The sequence below is a fragment of the Pungitius pungitius genome, chromosome 7, assembly GCF_949316345.1.
Source record: "Pungitius pungitius chromosome 7, fPunPun2.1, whole genome shotgun sequence".
Taxonomy (NCBI): domain Eukaryota; kingdom Metazoa; phylum Chordata; class Actinopteri; order Perciformes; family Gasterosteidae; genus Pungitius; species Pungitius pungitius.
The window spans coordinates 14,089,874-14,116,145 of record NC_084906.1 but is presented as its reverse complement, the minus strand read 5'-3'; the positions used below and the strand labels follow the sequence as shown (position 1 = coordinate 14,116,145).

Here is a 26,272-nt window from a genome sequence, read left to right as displayed (position 1 = left end):
TTTGCAACAGCACTGATCATAAAGATACTCAAGACAAAGATGAGCTCCGTTTACTATAGGTAGAGGGTGCTAGAGATTTAAAAGTCTCATCTGTTTCCAATTCTTTTTTAGGGTGCGGGATGGTAACATTGGTGCTGGTGAAAAATAAATGCATACTTTTTTGCAGATAAAAATACACAGTTTCTACAAAAACGTGATGGATCTCGTAACGCACTAAGGCAGTTCCTAATAAAGACTCGCTGCTCGGCTCATGCCGTTCATACAACTGTTAAAACGCAGCAAATGTTTGTGTGTGCCGTCACGTGGATATGTTTACGTCTGGAGTCACTTCCGGAGTCAGGCGACTGACAAGCGTTTCGACCAATCAGAAGCCGAGTGTAGATCGGTGCATGTGGCGGAACCCAGGGAGGCTAGCCGCCGAGGGGATTAAACTGTAACGTTCAAATTCTCCGACCCGTCGTTCAAACGGGATGAAGCCCATCCTCAATATTCTCCGTTGTAGATGTTCCTTGACACGACGCGCAGCGAAGGAGAGCGATGTCCCTGCCAGCTGCTAAATCCCCGGACAAGATAAACCTCCAGGCAGAAATTGAGGTAAACACCCACGACAAACCAAGTAGCTACCTCCGTTAGCATCGTGCTAGCGCGGGGGGTACAGGGCGCTCCGTATTCGCTGTACCCCGTAAAGGTTGTCCACGCCTGATTTATTGATTTATTTAAGTGTGGCTATAACTATCCTCCGAAGAACATAAGCGATCGGGAACTGTCCGTCTTAAAGGCGACTGGTTTAAAAACAAACCAAAAATTACGGCGTGGAAACCATAACCCAAAATTAACCACTGACATTTGGGGTCTGAAAGTTCAACGGTAACATCCGTCGGTTGTCGACCATATCTACTGTTGGGTTTGCCATTGACTATTTTATTCTCCCCACGCTGATTTAGGAAACGTCTCATGTTAAACTTATTGTGTCGGTAAAATGTGACTGCTGTCATTTGATGTCCTCCTGTGATGAGCGTGCAGAGGGCTGCTCCTTTCACTTCCCCTAAGCTCCTCTGTGCATTTCCCAGACCCGCTGTCTCCTCCGCTCACGGAGTAATTGGAGAACGTGTTTGTAACATGTTGCATGGCACTAACATCTGGTGCAAATGAAGATTAGGGAAGGATATCATGTATACAGTTGTAATAAATAGTGTTGGTCCCTGTTTTTAAATGATCAAGGGCTACATTTTTACCGTGTCATTGTTTTAGTAACATATGCATACTATGATGATTTCATTGATTTTTGTCTTGGTGAATTAATTCATTTTAAAAGAGATGGATTCAAATATTTCTGCATTGTACAAGATTAATGGTTTCATAAATGGAAATATAATTTTATTTAATTTATGCCAATAAAACAGTAAATTTACAATTATTTTTCAAATCTAAACGCGCATTTAGTAATCAATGAGGAATTCTACAGAATATTTTAAAAAACCTATTCATTTTGAGACAGATCGTGTGAAAGGAAATTATTCACCTTCTACAAAAAGCAGTGATTTCAGATATTTCGACATGTAATGTAATTACATAATGGAGACAGTTGCTACTAAAGCCGGCATTCCCATCTAATATCTTCTGCTATGATTTTAACGCTGGATAAATTTATTTCATTCTATAATGTAAGTGAATCTATTCAAAGCATTACGGCTTGTATAAACCAGACCATTGGTGACATTTTACATCCATCCATTATTCATTTAATAAGAAAACATCCTTGCTTTCATCCAAATGTACACAACAAACCATATAATCCTGAAGCACCACTTGCCTTTGCAGCACGACTTCTCACATGCTGCCGTCCACTTTGGGAAGTTGGATCTCTCGTGCTGCAATGTTAGGCCCCCAAGTTCACGTCCTTCTAAATGGGACAACTGACTAGCTAGGGGCAGTTGTTTCAAAACCGCTCATAGCTTTTTCTACGGTTATCTGTGGTCTCCAAAGAGTGTACATTGGTTTTGTGGGGTCTGTAAAAGAACAAGTAGGTAGGTAAGTGAGAAGATGAAGATGAACTACCAATAGATGACTATACGTATTAATTCCCAATCGGGCCATACTGTACATGACGAGTCAGGTAGTTAAAAGACCAGATGCACGGTTGGACAGTGCTCTGGTGCAGCAACCAGCAAGAAGTCAAACACCCAAAAATAGCATCAAACCGTCCACCACTCTGACAGCAGGAATCCCAACACTGTTAATCAATTGGCCCAAATTAGGATTTAGGAGCCAAATGTGGATGTTTCTGTTAAGATGACAGACACTAAATACGAAAGAATATTATATAACTGCATTCAAATCATTATTTTATCAGCGTATGCAAGTTAGAGTTAAAGGTTTACGTGTAATTCATCTTGAAACTTTTGTTGTCTTTTTCTAGGTGTGACAACAGGCCAGAGTGCGTGGTCATCCGTCTGTGTGTGTCTGTGTTTATGGTTGTGTATGTTTATGAGTGGTGGAGCAGCTGGGAGTTGTAAGGTGACGCCAGGATGCTGCTGTCCCTGGGAATGCTGATGCTGTCGGCCACACAGATCTACACCATCTTCACTGTTCAGCTATTCGCCTTCCTCAACCTGCTGCCCGTGGGGGCCGACATCGCTGCGGTGAGTAATCGCCACGATAACCACGGGATTTCCTTGCACAATAACTTGAATTTTTAGTAATTAAAACTTGTGTCTTTCAGTACTCGTTTGACAACAAAACGGAGAACTTTGATGATCTGCCTGCGCGGTTTGGCTATCGGCTGCCCAGCGATGGACTGAAGGTGAGCCCGATTCTGTTTTTATTTCATGTTACATCTAAATTTAAAGTTTAACCACGAAAATATAAATAAAATTTAAAAAGTGTGTTTTTGGTGTGAGTTCAAACAAAACTATAGTTTCTGATTGGACCTTTTTAGTTTGCTTTAGAAAGCGGCAGAAATCCGGATACTTTGTGAAAAACATGGAAAATGGATTTCAAATGAGTACACAATCAGCCAGATACACCTGGAGTGACAGCGAAGCACCAGTTGTGCAACCACCACCGAAAGTATTTAATTCTAGTACAGAGTTCCTGTTCTGTGTTGAGGATTGTGATTAATGTGTGTTGTTGTGACGTTTCTTATTGCAACCCCCCCCCCCCTCCCCAGCAGCACGCACACTGCTTAATCCCACTGCTTAAGTGCACAAACAGAAGGGATGTTTCACGTCTGCCATCTAAACTGACCATTGTCGCGTTTTACACAGTCGAGAGCCCAGTTGTTTATGTACAAACGCTTTTTAGTGCTCAGAAGCCAGCTGATGCCTTGTTTATTGTTATGTGTATATGTGCAGGTCAAGTGCAGCGCGTGTGTGTGTGTGTGTGTGCACACTTGTCATTTCTGCCACATACCCCAGTCTATTGATGCTATGTTTAGCAGCGTTATACCAGCGTGGCATTTCCAAGGCATCATTTTGCCGTTCCGTCACATGAGGGGTGATAATATGGTATATTTTAGGAGTCATGCCTGTGGTTGGTCTCCAAGCAGGAAGTTTGAACACAATCTCAGTGTTTCTACTTCCTGTTTGCAAATGTCTTGTTTTAAAAAGAAAGCCTTGGGAAGAGACCGCAATAGAAGTGCCACCTCGCTTCGATTTAACTTCAGAAGAGTTGTGAAATTTTATTGTTTCAGAATTTTGGAATGAGCAATTTTTTTCTGCTGGGCCTCGAATAATTTATTGATTAATTTAAGGAATTATTTCAATTTAGTGTACTGAATCCATGTTTTTTTTATATAGGCGGGGGGGGGGGGTGTGGTGTGTGTGTTTTCAGCACATTACGTAAGACTCTGTGTTATGAAAGCTGAGAATTGACATGTGTCTGTGTCACCCGCTCTCTGTCTTGAATTCTCATCTAATCTCGGAGTTGCTGTTTAAGTGGAGCAGTGAGGGTGTGCCAAGCAGACATGGCCTCTTGTCCCCGGTGGCTCAGCTCAATCGCTCCATTTCTTATAGTGTTAATTGTATCCTCTGCCCAGCCCGCGTTGGTGTCCGTCATAAGGAGACTGCTACAGAGTTCCAGCTGTGATTTACAGTATGTCCACATGATCACAGCTTAACAAGGACCAGAGAAGCACTTCCCATCTTCCGTAGCGGACAACCAGACAATCTGCCGTGTTTGCCACACCGCGATGATTCACAGAAATGATGGGAAAATCCAACCTTCCTCATGCATACACGTTGCAGATATCCCCAGATCATATCCAACGCCCCGCCTTCTTTTTAACACACCTGCATTAACTGCTGTAGGTTCTGTGAGTTTAAGCGTAGCCCAGGAATGAATAATGAACCTCTTTTAACATGAGCGCACTCTGTCTCCACTTGCTCATTGGGCAAATGTTTCACAAATTCATACACAGCGAGGTTTGAGGAACAAACAAAAAGTAATTCGAAATACAAGCACTCTGCCGGCAACTCAATATGTGATACGTAGACCGTGTACAGTATGAGATTCAGGTAACGTGCTTTGTTATTATGAGACAAACTCATTGAATATGCTGCAGCCTTGCGGTGCCGCAGTGCTGCGATGCCTGGAGAAACCTCCGGCATCACAAGGCAGCACAAGCCTGTTTACTCTGAGACGTTTTGCCTACAGGGGAAAGAGGCTTCACACAGAGCCCGGCCTGTTTCCTCTTACACAACCGGGGCTGTTTACAGTCGCCCGCAGTCTCAAAGCAAGGCCTCTGCAAGCCCGTGTCCACCTACAGTATGTGACACGGTCGCTTTGTCAAATGTCCAAGTTGCACACGTGAGTGGCGTGAGATTCAACTAACTGTTGCACAGCCATCGCTAAATTAGCGCAATGGGGGAAAGAATAGTAGAAGTACCTCAAAACCCTCCCAGCACTTGCTTGGACATGCTTTGTGACTTTTCCCAATTCCATGTATGTGCCCATGTACACTGATCTGTACTCCTGAGAAGAAATGCTTGTTTACTTTGGAAAGTGTCTGATTTAGATCCTGTGAAACTGAAAAACCGCTTTAATCGGATAATCACATGTCCGATATCTGTGCTTATTTCCACTGAGCTGGAGTTGTTCTCCCTCCAGTCGCTCCGGTTCCTCCCCTCATTTTAAAGACGTGCAGGTTGAGGAACCACGATCGCCCGAGGCTGTGATTGTGAGTTAGTGGCTGCCTGTCAGTGTGTGAATGTCAAGGGATTCAGGTTTGATGCAACTTAAAAAAAAAAAAATGTTAAACTCCGTAACCTATTTGCTTTCCCCCCCAGCAAAGGCGTCAAAGATACGACTTAAGTGCGAATATGAAAGCTTTTGGAAGAAATTAAAAGCTCTCAAATAGCAGTGTCCAGATGACTGTACGTCCACAATGACGGATTTAGAGTGAGTAGTCCTCTTGTTCTTCTTGAGGGAGCTTCAGGCATAAGCTGTTTCCTTTCCCCACCCTCATTGTCTCAGCGAGTCTCGAATGTGACCCAGAAACACTATTTTTCACATTTAAAACTGCACGGGGGGTGCGTGGGGGGAGTTAAGCATCAATGCATGTGAGTGTGGAGCCACACAAGCTTTAATCTCCCTCCAGAAAGCTCCAAGTCAGGCTACAGCGAGTTATTAATTCCCCTGTTGGGTCTTTATATGACCCCGAGCGAGGCAAATCCGCAAACAAGCCCTATAGTGAGATTGTTAGAGAGCGGATTACGTGTGATCAGTTGGTACAGTACGGCTGAGGAAGCCCGCTTGAATTTTGCAACAACAGAAAATTCCTCTTTCTCTGCGTCGCATCAATAAAACAACAATAATGTATTTGGGGAAGGGAGTGTTCAATCAATTCACACATTTCGATTGATTGATTGAAGTGGAATGAATATCGGGCATGTGTGATCCACGTGACATACAGGTATAAGGTCAATCATTTGGTCGCACAGTTTGAAGTGCAATTAAGCACTAATTTGAGTGACTCATTGTTTAAGTTGTGGTTTCTGGAGAGGAAATGGTTTGATCAATGTATTCCTAGCTACAATGGTTAATGACTCAGTCTGGTTGGCCTATTTCAGCGAAATACTGGAAGCACTTCTTAATCTTAACGTCAGCGTAATACTTTTTCACTTCCGAGACGCTGCAATATTTAACCATGCAGATGAATCACAATTTGTCACTATTTTAGCAACACACCACAGATCAATGCAAAAGAGCATTTAGTCCGGTATCCTTACAACACAAACCTTCACGTTGTCTTTATTTCCCAACAGTCATTTGATAATAATTTTCCTAAATGATGTCGGTATTTTTCATTGGCTTAAGGGGACTGAATGATGTTTGCATTAAAGGCATCGCCATATGATGATTGAAATATAAATATTATCACACAAAGCTTCGAGTCTGTCAGATCAGTGGGAGTATAGAATCAGTTCAGAGCGCTATTACTATAGGAAAATGACAGGATTTCCCCTCTTTCCAAAGTTATTTCCTGTTCCGCTTCCCCGTCCTCTTCAGAGTTCTCAGCTGGGTTCAGAAAATGCTGCTGTTGTTCTGCCCAATAGAGGGCGCCCTTGCAGCTGTGTCAAACTCTGGCACAAGGAATGTGAGGCAGTGGCACGGTGATGTCATCTCACTGCAGGGCAGGGCCGCACTGGAGGCGGCGCCCATAGGTGACGGCGGCGGGTGATCTCATCATGTGACAATTTCACTGGTCTCCCTGATCCCAGAATTTGACTTTTCACACGTCAGCTTCCAGTAATGTCGGACTATAACCGGGCGAGGCAATTTTTTTGGGGGGGGTTCTGTTGCTCAGCTTGAATTGTTAGCACATGTGACGTGTCACTGTGGCCATTTTCCATATGTGAATCAGCTGCAGTGTGGCAGCCGCCAGGATGCACTCACAGAGTCGGTTTGCCGACTGTGTGAGTGTGTGTGTGTGTGTGTGAGAGAAAGTGCTGACTCTACTCAATTTTACTGGCGTTTTTTTTGTGAGGGAGTTGAAAATGGCTGGCAGATTCCCAAAGTCCTACAGTGGGCCACACTTCCTGTCTACCACCCTGTCGCTGATACACACACACACACACACAGAGGTGTGAGTTACACTCTAAGAGCAGCAGAGGTTTACATATATATAAACGCACATATCACATCATGTCCCTCCCACCTCGTCGCCTGCATATTTCCCCGTCGTCATCTTTGTTTTTTCTTCTTTTCTCACTATCTGCCTTTTTTTGTTTTTTCTTCATTCTATATTTGTCTTTCTCAATCTTTTTTTTCCGCTCTGCAACAGAGCATCTCTTTGATTAGCTTTGCCTCCATATTTGTGGCTTTTTCTGTTGTTCTCCTGCCCTTGATCGCCCCGTGAGCCCCTCTCTCTCTCTCTGTCTCTCTCTCTCACTCACACACTCTTCCTCACTTCTTACTATCGCCATCTCATCAGTCACTTCAAAAGCTGTAGCTGGAAATGGGACTAGGACAGGAAGCGGCAGAGGGAGAAAGAACGAGATGGGAAATGCAAGGTCCAAACCGAGAACACCAGCTGACTTGAAAAAGGCAGAAACTTGTAGGTTGTTATGGCCATATAAAGACATGTGATATTCTTCACCCCAGTGGAGTTATATCCTGTTTATGAATGCATCACCATGTTCCCTTTTTGTTTGGACTTTGCCACTGTTCCATCTGGGGCTTCAACAGGCGGCATCTCTGCATTTCAATCTGAATCATTGTTTTAGATTGTCTCCAAGCAGCAGGTGGGCCGAACAAAGATGGCGCTGCTCAGTCTTCAGGCGCTCCTATACCCGGTATAGAGGCTCGCTGAACAGGTCCCCAACTCTACATTTTAATCTGACAAGAGAGTGGATTCCTGTCTTGGAATGCTATTCGCTCTCAAAGGTTTTTAGAAACTGAGAAAATATCGCGTTCCACCGGTCTGGTAACTCGTCATGTTCCTGTGAAGCCGCTGTTGTTCATCATTCTGACATATAGTGACTTATAAAATCCTTTTATTTTCAGATTTTTTCTGTTGCAGGTCTTGTTTTTGTTATGATAGTTCAGTGTGTGAGAAAGGAAGCTAATGACCATTCATTTTGGTCCTCTCAATAAAACAGATTTTTATCTATTTACACACGCTCTGATACAGCATTGTGTAGTTAGTATATTGCTGACAAAAAAAGGTTCTTGCTCTACAGTAATTCAGTTTCAGTTAACTTTTTATTTTATCAACCAAAGACTGCACTTTGTACAAGTAGCATCTTCAATATCTAACAAAATGTACACTTTATATACAGCAGAGATAATATTTTTGAAATGGCTGAATCAACGCTTCCAGGGTAACTCTGATTCAGGCCATTCATGCTTCCCTCTCACCGAGTCATGTCTGACCATGTCATCCTCCACAGGGTTTCCTGATCGGGGCGCGACCAGAGAATGCGTGTGAGCCCATCGAGCCCCCACCCAGGGACAACATGACGGGCGCCTTCATCGTCCTCATCAGGCGCTATGACTGCAACTTTGACATCAAGGTACAATGAATAAACTGGTGTGTGTGTGTGTATGTGTGTGTGTGTGTGTGTGTGTGTGTACTGCACTGCACTGCACTGCTGTTAATCAGTCAGTGTGGTTGCCGGGTGCCACCGGCGGAGGTGAAGGCATCATAAGTTGTGTACCGAGAGTGTCACCTGACAGAAGTTGAGAAAAGGAGGTCAAAGAGATTGAACAGTGTAGAAATGAAGGTGTTTGTTTATCCGACTCACGACTCGAAAAGAAGAGAACAGCATCTGACCTCCGTTAAAGGTTAACTCACTGGTGTAAAGTCAAACACGGTGGCAATGAGTCAACCCAGGATTTTGTTTTCAAGTGGGTCAGTGGCCGGTTCATTTGCATTCAAATACTACTTCAGCTTCAATGCCAGTAAATGCCAGCAAAAGCCAGAAAAATCCCTCACAAAACCACTTCAATGTTAACGTTAGGTCTGAACACGCACAGAAAATGAGCAATAGAGGTGGCAGCAACACCATCAGCGGATTCCCATGGGGAGGGGGGGACGTCCGGTTTCAAAGAGAATTTGAAACCGTGAGGTTGGGAATAGAGTCTCTCTCTCTCTCTCTCTCTCATATACCATCTATACAGTGTTATCTTTTCACTTTGTACCTTCTTGCCACAACTCCCCCTTCCTCCCCCATTCAATCACTCTCATATTTCCCATCAATCAGTCTTTTTCAATCTATTTTCTTGGCACACGGTCTTTCCCTCTTGCTCTTTATAGCCTAAGAAGGTCTTACTGCATCTCACACACACACACACACACACACACACACACACACAGAGAGGACAGGACAGTGAGGTGTTCCCTTTGCTGGATTGTAACCAGACTCCACCATGTAGCTGTGTTTCACACAGACACACAGAATAGACACAATACACACACACACAAAAGTCTCTCTGAACTATGTCAGATTTGACATTTAACCTCCTTCAACTCTCAAAGGAGCAGCTTTGATTCTTGCTGAGATCTGGTGGCATTTTGAGCGTGACCTTCCACCACTCGATTCCTCAGTTGTCCTAAAAGGGACCAGCTTTATTTCATTCTTCAACACCTCAACGTAAGTTGTGACACCCGGGGCCCAGTTGGCTTTTCTAGTTGGCTCCTGAGACAAACTACCAACAAGTGCATCTGGAGTTATTAGAAAAAGCTTGATTTACCTTTTTTTATTCCTTCCTGTTGCAATGAGGATGCTGCTACGAGTCTTCCCACCTCTTCTCTGTGACGGTTTGTCATCTTTAGACTTCCCTGTGACGAGTCCATTATTTTTCTTCACACCATCTGCTCTTGTGATTGGAAGAGCAATGTTTCAAACCAAATGACTTTTGTTTAAAGATATTTAGTGATTTGTTTTGTTCTGAACATTTATTTTTACCACTTCAGAAGAAGTGGCCACTTTTCTCATAGGCTGTAAAAAAATAGCAGTTGAGATCATTTTATTCAGAAGCTTTTCAAGGCTGTGGGAAAGTTTTGCAAATGTAAAATGTTCATGACTTAAAATAGGTTGTGTCCGGAAGACCGCTGGTTGAAATGCATACTGTTTTTATCTGGTTTGGGGACCTTTGTTGCATGTCAGCCCCTCCCCCCCCCCCCTCCCCCTCCTCCTCCTCCTGCTTCCGCTGCATTTCCTCTCAGTAACTCCAAAAAAAACCAAATCTCAAAATAAAAGCAAAAGAGCAAACCTGTGGCAAAATGGCTCTCGTAATAAGTCCAGGTGTTTGCTGCCTGGATTCAAACTTCTCATAACGAACTAGCTTTAAAAAGACCTACTTTGAAAATTACTCCAATAAACTGTGGTTTTACAGTATTTTGTAGTTTTGCCGTATTGGCTTTTGAAGTTTGTGTGGTGACGGTGTCTGACTTTTAGCTCTCCTCTTATTTCTTTATATCCTTTCCAATCTTTTTTCCCTCTCTCTTTCCTTACTCCCTGTTTTTGATTGCCTCCCCTCTGTCTCCCATATTTATATATATATATAATATGTACACACACACGCTCTGTCCTTAACACATAAATGCACAAAACCCTCCTATACTCTCTCAGCCGTTGGCAATCATTGCCTCAACATCCCTCCTCTAGTTCCCTTTTCCTCTTACTGTTGTCTTTCTCTTCTCCTACACACACACACACACACAGTGTGTCCCTGGAATGCAGCTGTCTACCTTGAATTCCTCTCACACACACACTCTCCCTGCCTCCCTCCCTCTTTGCCGGGCTCAGTTCCCTCCAGAAGCTGCAGGGAAACAAAGGAATGATAGATTCCATCTTGACTGAGACGTCGCACTTGTGTGTGTGTGGTGCAGGGGTGTCCCCCCCGCCAACGTGCCCGGCTGTTTCCCCTGCCGTCCATCTCTCTCTGCTCCTCCTCCTCCTCCGTAGCATTTAGCCGCTAGCATCCGGCGAGCTGCAGCGGCGAGTTCTGAAGGATCCGTGGCCGTACTGGGGCGATGAGACGTACACTCGCCCACTTAACCCGCCGGCAAGCGCTCGCTCCTCCACTGGCGGAATAGGAGAGTGAGAGCGTGTTCGAGATGTATTGTAACCGAGAGAGAGGGGGGTCGGATGTCGGCAGGGAGAGTTTGAGATGGGGAGGGGTGATTTGGGATCATGTGGAGGGGTGTTAATGGGCACGCTCGCTCTTTGTGTGCAAGAGAGAGAGAGACGGCATTTCTCCATGGCTGCTCCTTCTTCTCTCCAGAGAGACCGGCTCTGCACTTCCTCTACAGTGGGAATATTTGGGTGGGGGGGGTGGGGGGGGTGGGGCTCCTCAGTGACCTTTCTGACCTTCCTGGGAGGGGGAGTGAACAGGAAACTCAATAGCCCCATCCCCTCCCTCCTGTGCCTTGTTTAAGTCTAAGCAAGATTTTTGCAGACTGCGGTTTTGTCACACACACACACACACACACACACACACACACACACACACACTCTCTCTCTCTGAAGGTCTATGTACATTGAGACATAATGACATATGTTGTGCAACGTGCTCCGTGGAAGCACGGTACCCTCTTATTCCTAGCCCTCAAGGCTGGAACATGGAGGAGAGAAAGGGGGGGGGGCGTTACAGAGTTGGGCCCCCAGGGACCGCCATGGAGCCCTCAATCTAAATAAACCTTCTCTAATTCCTTGAAACTAAAGAACGGCACCGTCCATGTAAAGCCTTCCCTATTGAAACTTACCGACATTAAAAAGCCCAAAGCAGCACGTGGATACTTTCAGTATACCTCCAGGCGCTAGCGTAGCACAGAAGCGCTAACGCTAGCTATTGATCTGTTAACTTACTCCGGTCGGGTTCTCTCCACAGGTTTTTCTGTTGGCAGGTTATGTTTTAGAAAAGTAGATCTCCTTCCAACTTCCCAGAGAAACGAGTATCCCTGTTACAGAATATCTGAACCATGACTGGCTCGAAATCCGCTAAACACGGCTGAAAATCAAGAACATCTGGTAGCTGAATCGCCGTGGCATCGTGGTCGGAGCTGCTAACGCTTCGCTGTGATTGGCCAATCTGTGTTTTGTAGCCGGGACTTTGCTAAGGGTCAAACTCCTGGAGGTGCATCTCTACAAGTATCAATACCGGCCGCTGTGTAAGGTGCTTTATTTAAGTAGAGGAATCGGGTCACACCCTGCTTTGTGGAAAACGCACCTGGATGGTGGAGGTGAAGGCTTTTTGTCCGCTGGAAAGTTCCCCACCTGAGACCGGGACACGCTGCCAGTCCGAGCCTCAGACTAAACGTTCAGTCTGGCATAAAATGGGGAAGCGCTGAACTCCACGTGACGGGACAGAGATCAGGCATCATACTCCAAACAATTCTCTCATTCAAAGACATTTACCACTAGTGACACTGCACAGACTTGCGTTTGACCGGTTGATCAGTAGGTCAGGCCAGGCAACGAGAAACTGCATATAATAGGTTCATGGTGTTAATAAACAAACGGTAAGGTGTTCTTATCAAATACTGTTGTTTATGCCACATGGTTTCGGTCTTGCAACATAAGCTGCCAATTAAAAGCTGGAATTTGTCAACGTAAGCAAACGTCAGAGTTGAAGAGTGGGTCAGATCTACCCAATCTGTCAGTACAACAACAGGGAAATAAGCTCCGCTCTCTCGTTAACCCTTGTTTCAAAGTTTTACGTTTTTAGTCCATATTTTTATTCTTTTAATTCAAAGCTGCCATTTTCTGTTCTGCATTTAATCAATATTTCTCCCCCTATGTTGAGTGGAAATAGACGGCAGGAAACAACATCTGGTGCATTGCGGGAAGTGGTCTGTGGCCATGACAGGATGCGAAGGGCCATTGACTTGCAGCTAACCCATCCGACTTCAACGTCCTAACCGGGATCCAGGGAGGAATAGAGAAATAGCAGGAAGAAGCACGTTAAAGTCCCAGCGCTTATGTCGAGGCGTGGCCAAGCAGGGCTCCGTATCATCAACAGATCAAACGTGTCTGAAACGTTTCCTAAGGAGTCGGGAGCGGCCACAAGGGCCTTATTTTCTTTGTGGCAGTATAATCTGTCCAGGCAGCTCTCGTGTAAACCAACAATTGTGTAGTGAGACATTTTAACAGCTGCAGCCTGGGTTGGTCAGCATTTTTTTTCCTCGTGGCTGGAAATTTCCCAACTAACCTTTTCCTACTACCTCTTTCTTACAGCAAGTGCATTTTATTGGGCGGCCTTTTTGCGCCGATTAGTGATCACACAGCCCCTTAGTTACACACACACACACACACACACACACACACACACACACACACAGACTCAGTCTTTATTCAAACAATGAGCTTTCTGCACACACACACACACACTCAGTCTTATGACAGGGTATGACTACGGCAGAGAGGATGTATGACTGGTTTGAGAGGGAGGGAGGGCGAGAGAGGGCAAAAGCCATGTCTCACGTGGCTGTTGTTTTTCTGAGCTGTTGTTGAGTCTGTCGCAATTTGTTGTGACAACTAAAAGCTCACCCGGCTCCCTTTGGCTTATCGGGCAAATACACATAAGTCAGCACAAGTGCTTTTAAAGTCCAGATTGAATTGTTCCTGTTTTTAAAAGTGTTTATCCTTTGGCCATTTTGTGTTAAAAAGAGTAGTGCCGGACAGACGGCCCTGATTTGGCTGCGTTAACCATAGATAATGGTGTAATACTGTGTTATTTAAAGAATCAAATGAACATAAAGCAACGCAGAACATGTTTAAATCAAACACATTTCTTTAAACAACAGCAGCTCATTTGGGAGAGTGTCATTAAAACAAGTTTACATTTGTCACACGCAACTCATTTAGTGCGAATGTATTCGGTGGGAGACGCACAGAGGCGACCTGCATGATCTCGCTGTGATCGCGGCGTTATCAGTGCAAACGGCCTCTCCCTGCAGTTTGCCGTTTTTATTGAACTCTTTATCTAATCAGCCGTCTGGACCTTGAAGCCGAAACCCAGCTCTGCGCGGCATTCCTCTCAAACACCTAAGGGAGGACGCCATGGATGAGGGGGGGGGGGGGTGGCTGGAGGAGAAAATGAGGAACTGATTGGGAGCTGCTGTCCCAACCGCAGAGCAGCTGCATCTGATACAGTTTAGGGAAATTGGAACCAATGGAGGTGTAGATTTACAGACCTCCAAACAGTCTTTCTTTTAATGCAAATCGAGCGTTCAGAATCTATTGTAATTTTCTCCCCCCGGACACACGGGTTGTTCATTTTTCAGCTTTTAGGGGGGTACGGTTTTAAGAGGTAAAAGAAACGGGGGTAAAAAGGATGAGCGAGGAGGGCTGACGGTGGAGTAACCAACTGGGTTTTTATAGAAGGCAAGACCCACGAGCAGTGGTTAAACACAGCAGCAAAGGAGTGATAATGTCAAACAAACACAGTGTTGACTCATTAGCGTATGCAACAGAAAATGGAAAAACCACGGGGGACAGGTGGTGAACGCTCAGGATGAACATAAGACACTGACCATGGTGTGCGAGAAAGGTGCGCTGTGCCGCTCGGGCTCATTTCCACAAAGCTTCGCTCCATGTGCCCCATGCAAATGCAGAGCCGGCACCGCAACAGGCTGCACGCAGGTCACTGCTGCTGCCTGAGCGCCGCGCGCCAAAGAGGACGCTGCCCAACGGAAGGGCGCAGACGGAGGAGGAGAGCAATAATCTCCTAGTATAGTGTAACAAAAACCTTTTTATTTATCTATTTATAAGATGAACCGAATGTACTCAATCGAACAACTCTTTTTGTGGTTCAAAGGGTCCGCCCCCCCCCCCCCCCCCTCCCCTCCCTGCCTGCAGGCTACGCACATCTAGTCAGCTGTGACCAACGTGCGCATAAGAAGAAATGTCAATTGTTGTTTAAACATGGTTTCTTTTCTTTTTTTCTCCCATGTTGTGCATTGTTTAGTCTTTCCTCACTTTGGTTCAGTCGCTCACGTTCACAGGAAGCCGCTCGACACAAACAGCTCAAACAGCTGCCACCTTGTCGCCGACATGGACCTAAACTCTGTAAGAACTGAAATGCTGTGTTGACCATCCCCAACATGCAACTTTACACAAACATTTGCCACAATTAGTTTTCCAGAACAGCGGTTTTCAATCGTGTTTTATTGGGAAGGTGCCCTGCCTCTTAAGGGCCAATGATCCAAGTAACAGCAGCATTTAGTAAACAAAAGATCAGTAGTGACCAACTGCTGTAAAGCACCACCACAAAAACCGGAGACAGGACATTTCCATGGGCAGTTCTGAAGTAAGCTGTATTAATTATCGAGCAATTAAAATCCACATTCATTTAAATTTTATGCCAATTGTGGCTGACAAAAAGCTTCGGTAGCTTGTCAAATTCACTCACAGAGGTTCCTAGAACAACAGTCGATTTAAGTTGAGTTGCCTTTAAAAAAAAATATATCCATAATCGCTAAAATCCATAAAACCTACAGGAAACGCTTCAAAAGGAGAAACTGCGTGGGGTTTGGAAGGCAGAGCAGCGGAGCGGAGCTGGAAGGTCCCCCGAGCCGAGACATGCGTCACATGACGAGGAGGAGACCCAGAAGCACCACACTGATTCGTCAAGGGAAATAATTTTGTCCCCCCGATATTTAGCGATCCTCTCCCCCCCACAACGGCGCCGTAGTTGATTGGGTGTGTGCAGAGTGAGAACAGCAGTATTTTATCTGTGGTCCCACAGGGATACTGTCAATTAAATGGTTTAATTGATATGGATGTTTAGCTCACAGTGCGAGTGTCCCGCTGAAAGGAGGCGATGATGCATCTGCTTGATGCCGGCTTGTGTGTACTTTTGATGATTCTCGGGATTCCACGTCTTGCATTCCCGTTCCATGACTCTCTTTGTCTGTTTTCTGTCCCTCCCTCTCTCCTTGGGTCCAAGGAATGCTTTGAATGCCCTTATCTTTACTAAAAGGGTGAAGCAGCCGCAGCAGAGGTTAAATTCCTCTGCAGATTCTAGGCCGGCGAGCATCTAGACAACCTTCAGCCAACATGAGCTTTTTACCTTTTTACCATGAAATCTCCCTGTAAAGACATTCCGCTAATCGGCCGGGGAGAGTTAACAGCAGCGGGGGGGGTGGACCTTTTTATTTGTCTCTTCTGTCAGCTCGGGAAGAAAAACCTCGATGGTGTTTACTCCCAGGAGAAGGCCGTAGTTTCTCATTTGCATGATTTCATTTCCAAAACAAACTGGCAGACCAGCGCGTTGAGGCGTAATGGGACGCAAAGCACACGCCGTGCACATTCCGCATCCAAGTTGCAACTCAATGTTGATTTTAGTGTACGAGACGCTTCTTGGGCTACAAGCAACAGCCTACAAGTCATTTTAAATGAAGCCACAGACACCCGCGTTGATGCTTTCGTCGTTTTTTCTTTAGCCCTGTCTTTCGTTAAAATAAAAAATAAAAAACCCAACTCACACACGTCCATCCCCCAGTGTGCTTTTGTTTGCGGCTCTTATCCAGAGAGCCGTAAGCCTCAAGACGCACACAGTAGCCATTGAAACCTCCGCACAATACGCCCTCACAAACAAGCAAACACATGGGAGCACAATGCTGCGGCTGCCATACACGCTGCTCCGCGTATGACTGTGCATAAAATCACAATGACAGTGACGCTCTGTGTATGCACACGCACACACACACACGCACACGCACAGACTTTTCACCTCTCACAGGTCTAAATGGATTTCCCTGCAGAGTACAATGGCGATATAGAGAGGCTGGCACGCTGCACATAGGTCAGTGCGAGGCCCCTCTTCCTGTAGTTTGACAGAGCAAATGACTTTCATATCTTTCACAGTGTGACCCGTGCTCATCCGATTGGCCTTACCTGTTACTGTCCCTGCCTCACATGGTCTCTCTCTCTCTCTCTCTCTCTCTCTCCCCACTTGCCTGGATTTGGGTCAGGTGTTAATTTGACATTGGAGGGTCGCACGTGCTCTGAGTAATAATTAACATCAGCGATTCTTCCGTGGGCCTCAGGTGGCAGCGGTTTAAGGAAAGATAATTGTCGGTTCTATTACTTTTTTCAAATACTACTGGAGAACGATTCTGCAATAATTGGCTCCTTTCTTATCGAAATGGCAGCTGTGAAAAGGCGCTGTTGCGCTTTGATTCTGAGGAGCCCATGTCTGATGTGTCCTACTCATGCCGGGGACATCTGATTTGGTCTTGCAGCCCGTTGGTGGACATCACAAACAGTTTGCATCTCTTTCAGCAAATCTAAGAATACTATTTAGTTAGGTATCAGGAGACATTCCACTGGGAGAATAAACGCTGCCTTCGTTTTGCATTCTTTTTAATGCGTTAGAGTGACATATCAGTGATCTGCCCATCACCCACCCCTCAGTTTTAGAGCAAACATTGATGTTGCTCGGCCTGTCTTTGTTTGAGAACACATAATGGTTTGTTCCAGGATGATACTGTCACATCCTATTTCCTCCTTCACCTCTTGTCGTGGGAGATCCGCCTCAACAATACTTATACAGGATGTAATGGGGGTCTTTCTGTGTGGCTGTTTGTGTGTACTGGGACGCACACACACACACACACACACACTCGTGTTACATTGAAAGCTGAAGCATCTGTTTTATTGCAGTAGTGAGGAGAGGCCTTCCTTTTTTTAATAAGGTCCGAGGAAGCCTTCTATGATTGATGAGAGTGTGGACATGGTGGCATGATTATGCAACGCACACACACACACACACACACACACACACACACACACACACACACACAGATATGCACAGGTCTAAACATTGTGCATAACTGGAGAAGTGATTACTGTCTCAGCCAAAATGTATTATAAGAAGGCTACTAACTAAAAAAAAAAAGAATGTGCTAAAACAACATGGCATCCAAACAACAATTACTTCAAAATAAAATATGGAAATACCAATATTATTTGCAACAGGTAATTTGTGAGATGGTTGTTTTCCAGTTTAAAAAGAAATGCTTGTATTAAATGTGTCTATTCGTTGAACAGCTTCCTGTCTCTTTTTTATCGTAGTTTTGTTCATCTTGGCATTGAGCTCGCTCCTTGGATTCCAGGTTTGGCCTGAAATCCTCCAGTGTCACTTTGTTGGGATGCAAACCTGTGACCTCTATAACACATACTAAAGCTATATGAAAGAAGAAGAGGCAGCTGAGAGGAAGTCAGGAATGAAGAAACGCAATGTTCTAGTTCCCCATAATCAGTGGGCTGACTTTCTGCATTTGTCGAACCTTCAAATAAATGAATAACTCCCTCAATCTCTCGCCCACTTCCCCCGTGGCCACGCGGCTTTCCTTCGTGCCCTTGTTTCCTCCTGCAAACAAACCCTTCCTGTTTTGGATCTTCGGTCACAGCACCGACTCCGCGTTGATCCTGCAGGAGCGGGAGCTGTTTGGGGCGTGAAATGCAAACCTCCTGTCTCCTGCCAACACTTCCTGGGAAACTGACCCGTAAACATGTTGTCGAATGCCACCGTGAAGCCCAACTTTGGCCTCGGCTGTCCTATTGCACCGCGTATTGTGTTTATCGTCCTTTTTTGGGAGACGAGAGGCGTCCTGAACGGGAAGTGGTTCATTTGTAGAGCTGATGCTGTGGAATGGACTGTAGCTTTTCAGATTGCAGGATGAACCATCCTGCAAAAAAAAGCCTGCGGGCCGAATAAGAGGAAGCTCTTCCCTTCTATGCGCAGCTGGTTTCCATCAACGGTGTGAAGCTCTGCCGGCCTCTCGATTCGGTAACGCGATGCACCTCAATGTGTCGCCTCCTTCGCTTGCCGCCCTCCTGCACGTGGCCACTTGCGATCGTGGGGGAAAGATCCTCCGTTTTGTCATGGCGATCTGGTCACGTTGCCTCCCACGGAGCTGCTCACGCACGCCGCCCCCACCTATACGGCTGCCCTCAGTCTTCTTGCAGCAGCTGAGGTTAGCCCACTAATGCTCGCCAGGTGTTTGCACCAGACGGGATCCGCTTGGTAATCGGCGTGCAAATGTTTTTGTCTTCTCGCAGGTCCTCCATGCTCAGAAAGCCGGATACAAGGCCGCCATTGTTCACAATGTGGTCACCAATGACTTAATCAGCATGGGATCCAATGATCGTAAGTAGCCGCCACCTCCTCTTTTTCTTTTTTTCTCCTCTGGAACCCTTAGCCATTTAGCAACGCACTTTGCCGCCTTGTTTACATGCTTTTGTTGATGTTCTAAGGATGTTCATCCCTGAGCCAAAGGAAAAAGGTACCAGTGTCTCCCCCAGGTTTACAACTTCGGGGCGGCGGGGGGGTGTAGGGTAGTGGGGCAAACCGGTTCCCCTGTTCTAATGATAGGGAAAACACTGGGTACGATGCCCCCCCCCCCCCCGCATTTCCCCTCTCAAGCCCACTTTAGTGATGTGATGGCGTTCAGGGTTTTCTTTCTCTTCACTTTCACCCATGTCCTCACTCGAGTGGTCCCGACACAGGAGTCAACACATGCGTCACAAGCGTGGCGGTTGTCGAAGGGGTACTCTTGTATGTCCCTTCTTCGCCTAAAAGTTTGAACCGGCTAGAATCGGTCAATAATTCCACAAGCTGGGAGATAAGCTGCACCGTTAGTCAGGGTGGAAGCTCAGTTTACAAACAAAGAAAACACTCAATTACTGCCATTCGAGAAGCTGGAACCAGAGGGTTCAGAAGAAATGACCAAATGTTGATTGACGGATCCATGACTAATCATTGAAGCTGTAGTTTAGATTCCGGCATTGACACACAGTCATGTGGTGTTTCTTTTTTTCCCCTCTCTCTTTTTAGTGGATATTATGAAGCAGATCGATATTCCCTCCGTGTTTGTGAGCGAGCAAACGGCCAACTCTCTGAAGGAGGACTTTGCGTATGACAAAGGGTGAGTCCGACCCCAAATGTTGCAGCCTGTCCCAGGAGCCCGGAGAGTGACACATTCCAGTGTGTGTGTGTGTGTGAGAGAGAGTGAGAGTGTGCATAGGCTACCATCTAAACACTGAGGGTTATTACCGGCAATGGGGAATAAACACACCAAACATGGTCCTGGTCGCTTTTGTGCGCGCGTCGGTCCGTGCAGGCGTACGCGTGCGGCGCAGAGGGAGCCGACCCCATCGTTGTGATGGGTGTGTCTATGGGATGAAATGTTGTTGCGTGGATCGAGGACCTGCTGCTTTTGAACAATGCGGCGGCGCGATGAAACGCTCCTCCAGTACAGCATCTGCGCAGGGCCTCGCTCTGCGTGTGCATCGCCTGCCAGCACCTGACAATGGCCCTGCTTGTTTCCCCAGGGGGCATGTGGTCCTCATGCCAGACTTCAGCCTGCCGCTGGAATACTACCTGATCCCCTTCCTCGTCATTGTGGGAATCTGCCTCATCCTCATCGTTGTTTTCATGGTCGGTGAATCTTTTGTTTTTTAAGGCCAATGTACGTATTTCTAATGATGATTTTCAATTGGATCTTGGCCTCCTGTGTAGTTGCAACACAAAACATCACACCTTCCCTAATGTGACACAAATCACAGTTACAATTTTTTGGCCTCGGCACCTGGACCAAACAGACCAGGGTGTTTCTTTCTTTTTCAAATGTTCTAACGTCTTTCTTCCTTCCGCCAATTCCTAGATCACCAAGTTTGTCCAGGATCGTCACAGGGCTCGGAGGAGCCGCCTGCGTAAGGATCAGCTGAAGAAACTTCCCATCCACAAGTACAAGAAAGGTACCTGTGATCGCATCGTGTCAATCATACACAGAACTTTGACCCCATGGTCTGTAGGCACGCTGCGTCCTCGTCCGTCACGTGATCAAAACTCAGAGAGGTGTCATCAGTGCATTATGACACATCCTTCCTCCTAGGAGCTCTGCACTTGGATGGAGGCTAATCGGATTAATATGGACTTGATTTTTTCCACAAAGCCCTCGGTGGCAGATTAGAGCTCCTCTCTGTTGTGACTGGACACATGACCGATGGTCTGGAATGTGTGGTCTCATGCCACAGGCATGGCCAGGTCGAGTGCGTCTTTTGTTCTGATCCCAGACGCGCCGAGCGGACGCACAGTTTGTGCTGCTGGGTTGTAGATGAAGTGAATGCGTTATCTTTGTTTTGAATATGAACCTCTGAACCCTTTTCAGCGCTTCGCCTCTGGCTTCGGCCTTGCTACAAGGTCACATGCTATTGCAGTCATTTGCAAGGCAAATCCACTTTGCGCTATAGCCAAGTATGTTTTGTGTATTTCGAGGGGTTTTGTGCCGGCTTTGCCTCCAGCATCTATCTGTTTTTCTGTAAACTGGAAAACTGCTGGATACAATCGGCTCTGCAGAGGATGGCGGAGGAGCTCTATAGACTACGGGCGGTGCATGATAAGTAGTCCCCCCCTTTCGCAAAGCTGCTAATGGAGGGTGTTTATGAGTCGAGCCGCTCTTCCGCCGCCTCGGCAGAGACGGATGCACGTGCGACTCAGCAGCAGCACTGCGTTGCTCATAGAGCGTTTTTTTTTGTTTTTGTCCCGTCAGCCTCTGTGGTTTGCGTGTCCTCGTTCCCTCTCTGACTCTGGGCGGCGGAGGAGGGTGGGTGGGGGGGGGGGGGGGGGGGGGTTTCCACCAGGCACTGCTACAGCCGACCTCAGCCACCACAAGGAGTTGAAAGGTCCCGCAAAGGGCCTCCGGGGGCTGTTGGCTCCGAGCAGTTGGCACAAAAAAGCAGGGAGGGGGGGGACACCAAATCTCTACCTAATCACCTCTTAAGCCCGGCGCTCCGGAGTTGGGACACGCCCTTTGTTGTTCCAGTGTTCCTGCCAAGTCGGGGAGGGGACGCTACTTAAAGAAACAACTTCCTTCTTTTTGCAATGCGTTTTTCGTGGAAATGACCTCAACGCCTGGGTAATGGTTCATGTATTCGTCAAAAGGGTTTTAACGAATAACCTCCCTTTTCATGGCTAGGAAGTAGTACACAGGCCTGGAGAAGCAGGACGATTGATTGGTTTCACTGAGGGAGGGTGGCCACTAGCCCAGGTCTCCTATGAACAAAGACAGATATTTTACATTTACAACAGTGGCACTAGTTTTTCAATTAGTCAATTAACTTTTTCTTATTCTATTTGTCTAATATTTAGGAGATGGATAGGGAATAAGTCCTATAACCTGTAAAGGAGTTAGCATTTCTACTCAGTCAGCGATGTTATGGCTTTTTAAGTCTTTTTCTGTCTTTACTAACAAGTGGCTAAATGATACTTCCAAAAATCGTCACGCTGACGATCACGCCATCAGAAACAGGCCGACTCTGTGCTTCTTTTTTCGTTTGGCGGGCAGGAGAACACGCAACTCGGTGTGTGATGATGTCTTTTCTGAGCATGTGAGGTCACCTCAGGGGGGAGATTTGAACCAGCTGATGGGCTGCTGCTGTGCTGGCCGCATGCCTTGGCGCTGAAGAGCGCATCCGCCCACCGTCGCCATTCTCTGGCAGACCGGCTCAGAAGGGGCGGATCTATCCAGCCACTCGGCAAACAGCCCCTGTCAATCGCGCTCTAATTGACAGGCTATCGTTACTTTTTTCCCCTGGCGTCCCGTTCACATACGTGCGGCCGCCGCTGTTGAGCCACGTATTTTCGCGTCATGCCTGACCGCTGTGGTGTGGATTGGGGCCAGAGACGTGGAAATGGGAGTTCCCTGGCTGAAGCGAATAGTAGCTCACACAAAGGGAGTGTTGTGTGGAGGGTGCACAATGCCCTTCATCATTTTTTTTTTTAAATGTAAAAAAACGGTAGCCCGCGTAATGCCCGCACAATGCCGGGCCTGAGTGGCGGCGTGCGACGCGAGGTCCGTCCAAATGTTGGGGATTAGGTAAGACTTCTCCTACGCCTCGGGTTTTACTGCCGAGCCTCGCGTCTGACGCTCCGCTGGGATTTTTGGCCCTCCGGGCAGGCGACTGGCAGACACACACACACACACACACCGATTAGAATTGCAGATTTGGCCGAGGAAGACGAGGGGGGGGGGGCTGTTTTCAGACCCCTTCATTAGACCGAGGTCGGCCTCTCCCTCTGACCCCTGACCTCCAGTCTGATCCCTCCCTCCCTCCCTCCCTCCCTGCCTGTGATGAGTCACACCACCCCAGCCCTCTGTCTAAACCATAGGCGGGGAGCTTAACGCGCACGCACACACACACGCACGCACACACACACACACGCACGCACACACACACACACACACACAGACACAGACACACAAACACTAGAAGGAGCAGCTGCAGTGTCTCAGCCGTCTGCGTGTGTGAGGCATGTCGACGTCGCTACAGAGGAGCTCTCTCTTGTCTCCTCGCTCGCTGGCCTCAGTGCCAGTTGCTCTCTCGTCCGGTCGGCTCAACCAGGGACGCGGTGTGCAGAGGCGATTGTCTTCGGACCCCCCCCCCAACCCCTCTCCTCCTCTCTGTCTCTGTGCCTCTCTCTCTCACCGCGCTGGGTTCAGTGGGACAGATGTACCACTGGCCCCCGATGTGTACATGAGGGGGATTCCTCGGGCGTCGGGAAATGTACACCATTGCTCATCATCATCATATCTTACCAAGCAAATTCAAAAGCTGACTTGACTCAAAATGCACGGGGAGAAAAAAAAAGACCCTATTAAGACTTACCGGACCAACATTTTTTCACTTTGTTTTCACATGTTTCTTGCTGCTGCTGTGATTGAGCATACATTCATTCACACACGTCGTCGCTGCCGTCCTTCAGTATGGTCGTCTCTTTATGGCTCACCTGCGAGACTCATGAAAAAGTATCCCGGTAATGACATTAGGGAAGCTTCTGGAAAACGGGGTGTCCACAGCAAGGGGGGGGGAGGGTCCAGACTGTGGACACCAACCAAGCCAGACGGTGTTCTTATGACCTCCAAGTCCGGTGGCACTAAACTACGAGTGAGAGTTGTAAAAAAAAAAAGAAAACGGTCCTTTAAGGTGTTTGAGTTCAGACGCCAGCGGACCTTTTTTTTTTTTTCCTCTCTCGCTCACTCAAAAATAGCTCGCTTCAGCATTTCCTGAGTGCGCGCTGGATCCGAGCCCGCACAAACGTTCCCTCTCCCTCACCCCGGCACAGAAAGATGGAGGCTCGCTTACAGAGTCATGTCCAATAAAACCAAAGGGGTGTTGGCTGATTAGACAAAAGTGAGATTGGGCTGGGGGGCAAGAAACTGAGGTATAACATTTTTTTTTTTTTTTTATGTGAAGAGGGAGCAGTAGTTGAAAAACGTTTCCACGAGTTGAGGTTGCTGACGCTCAGAGGGAGGGAGGGAGGGGGGCTGGGTGGATGTAGGGGGGGAGCTGGTTGAAATGACTCCATCCTTATACGGTCACATGGCACGGGCACAGAGAGCCGAGTCGGGGAAAACATGCTCATTTAGAGCTTACATAAACACGCCGACCCTCAGCCGCGCTCCCCCCTTCCAGGCCGGCCCGGGGAAGAGGAAGGGAAGCAAAGAGAGGAACGCGGAGGAATTTGAACGGGGGGTGGGGGGGGGGTTGATAAATTCCTTTGCTTTTAGTGCTCGAAAAGAAGAAAATAAATTCTCGCCTCCCGCTGAGAGAACCAGTGCCGGGACATATTTGGAAAAAGGGACTCTGTTTTAAAGAATTTGAGGAAATGAGAGTCATGAAGCAGCTGGTTCCTAATTGCCTTCACACGTCACAGGATAACGCCACACTCGCTAACCCTCTGGGTTTTTTTGCATTATCTTTCATAACTTCAAAGTCAATTAACACACTCATACGATGAATTATACATTCATACATAATGTGTAATGAAGCGTTACTTTTGACTAGGATTTGATAGAAATGCCGCTGTGAGTGTGCCTTCCTTAAAGAATGTGTGCAGCTCAAAGCGGTCCGACGATGAACCACGTCCCGTCTTTTCTGACACAGGGGACAACTACGATGTGTGCGCCATCTGCCTGGACGAATACGAGGAAGGGGACAAACTGCGCGTCCTGCCGTGTTCTCACGGTGAGTTGAAACCATCGCACAATGCAGCCTCCTCGTCTTAAAGCAAAAGGGACCTTGTTCTTCGTATTCCACATACACATATTATTTATTATAAAATATGAACATACTGTACCTCTTCGAGCCTTGTTGAATCCCGTTCCCTCAGATTATGAATGACCCCCCCCCCCCCCCCCCCCCTCTTTCTGCTCACCGCAGCCTACCACAGCAAGTGCGTGGACCCCTGGCTGACCAAAACCAAGAAGACGTGTCCGGTGTGCAAGCAGAAGGTGGTCCCCTCGCAGGGCGACTCCGACTCCGAGGAGGGGGGCAGCGGCCCGGACGAGAACGAGGAGGTGTCGGAGAGCACGCCGCTCCTGCGCTCCCTGGCGTCCACCAGTGCCCACTCCTTCGGCACCATGTCGGGGGCGTCGCGCTCGGAGCGCGACCAGGAGTCCTCCGACTACGACGACGACGAGCTGGACAGCAGCGACAGCGAGGAGGAGGTCACCGTGGAGACCGTGGTGGTGCAGATGCAGCAGCCCTGCTGCGAGGGCCCAGAGCACGACCTGCCCCGAGCTTGACCCGATCACCGGTCGCCCACGGAACGGCCTTGACCCTCCCCCCCCGCCTCTCCGCCGCAGAGACGTCAGTTTGGAGGGCCGCGAAACAGTTTCCCTCTTTCCTGGCACCGCTTATAAGACATTGTATTTTATCCGCCCCCTAATGAGTTCAATTAGATTTTTTTTTTTACATGATTACGGACTAACGGGCTGCCAGCCGGGCGACAGGAAGTCGGCGTGCGTGAGGCAGACGCTCAGCTACCGTAGACACGCAGCAATCCCGCTCATCCATTTAAAGTGTATATAAAAGTAATAACAAGTTACTGCTTTATCGGAAACGTTTTTGTATATACACGTTCATGCTACACTGACACTTTTCGGAACGTTGGGCAGTATTCTTGTAAAAATTCAACTTAACATTTAAAGCCACAGCGATATGGTCTTGCCAATGTATTTCTAGCCTTGTGTATGGAGGAGCTTGGTGCTTCGGTCTATTCTGCGCCACAGTTCATCAATTAGTGATTTGCACGAAAAGAAACTGCTTTTGTTCATGAAACTTGTTGCCTTGTCTTGTTAGTGTTCTGCTCATGTATGACTGTACAATACAAATTTACTTCAATAAAATACTTGACTCAGTTTTCGTGATGTAATAGCCAATTATTCAGTCTTAACGTACCAGCTGTCTAGCTCTAAACATGTGCACAAGTCAATTATCTGGTCAGTATGGCTCATTAGCAGGTGCAAATTGAAACT

The 26,272-nt window shown here is 47.1% G+C and overlaps 1 protein-coding gene across 1 annotated transcript; it reads left to right on the top strand.

The window, feature by feature from the left end:
• Positions 1–351: 351 nt before the first annotated feature.
• On the top strand, positions 352–26,155 carry rnf13 (ring finger protein 13). Its single transcript, XM_037468692.2, has 10 exons — positions 352–594; positions 2,420–2,642; positions 2,723–2,803; positions 8,391–8,513; positions 19,014–19,101; positions 19,789–19,879; positions 20,286–20,391; positions 20,618–20,711; positions 24,900–24,980; positions 25,176–26,155. Exons 2-10 carry the CDS (start codon positions 2,529–2,531, stop codon positions 25,538–25,540), a joined length of 1,143 nt encoding a protein of 380 aa, XP_037324589.1. The 5' UTR covers positions 352–594; positions 2,420–2,528; the 3' UTR covers positions 25,541–26,155.
• Positions 26,156–26,272: the final 117 nt, after the last annotated feature.

Excerpts from the sequence above, each read along its gene's own strand:
- rnf13 (XM_037468692.2), top strand. The coding sequence starts at position 2,529 with ATGCTGCTGTCCCTGGGAATGCTGATGCTGTCGGCCACACAGATCTAC. Across the intron at positions 2,804-8,390 it reads TGCCCAGCGATGGACTGAAG|GGTTTCCTGATCGGGGCGCG; the intron begins GTGAGCCCGATT and ends CATCCTCCACAG. Across the intron at positions 19,102-19,788 it reads CAGCATGGGATCCAATGATC|TGGATATTATGAAGCAGATC; the intron begins GTAAGTAGCCGC and ends CTCTCTTTTTAG.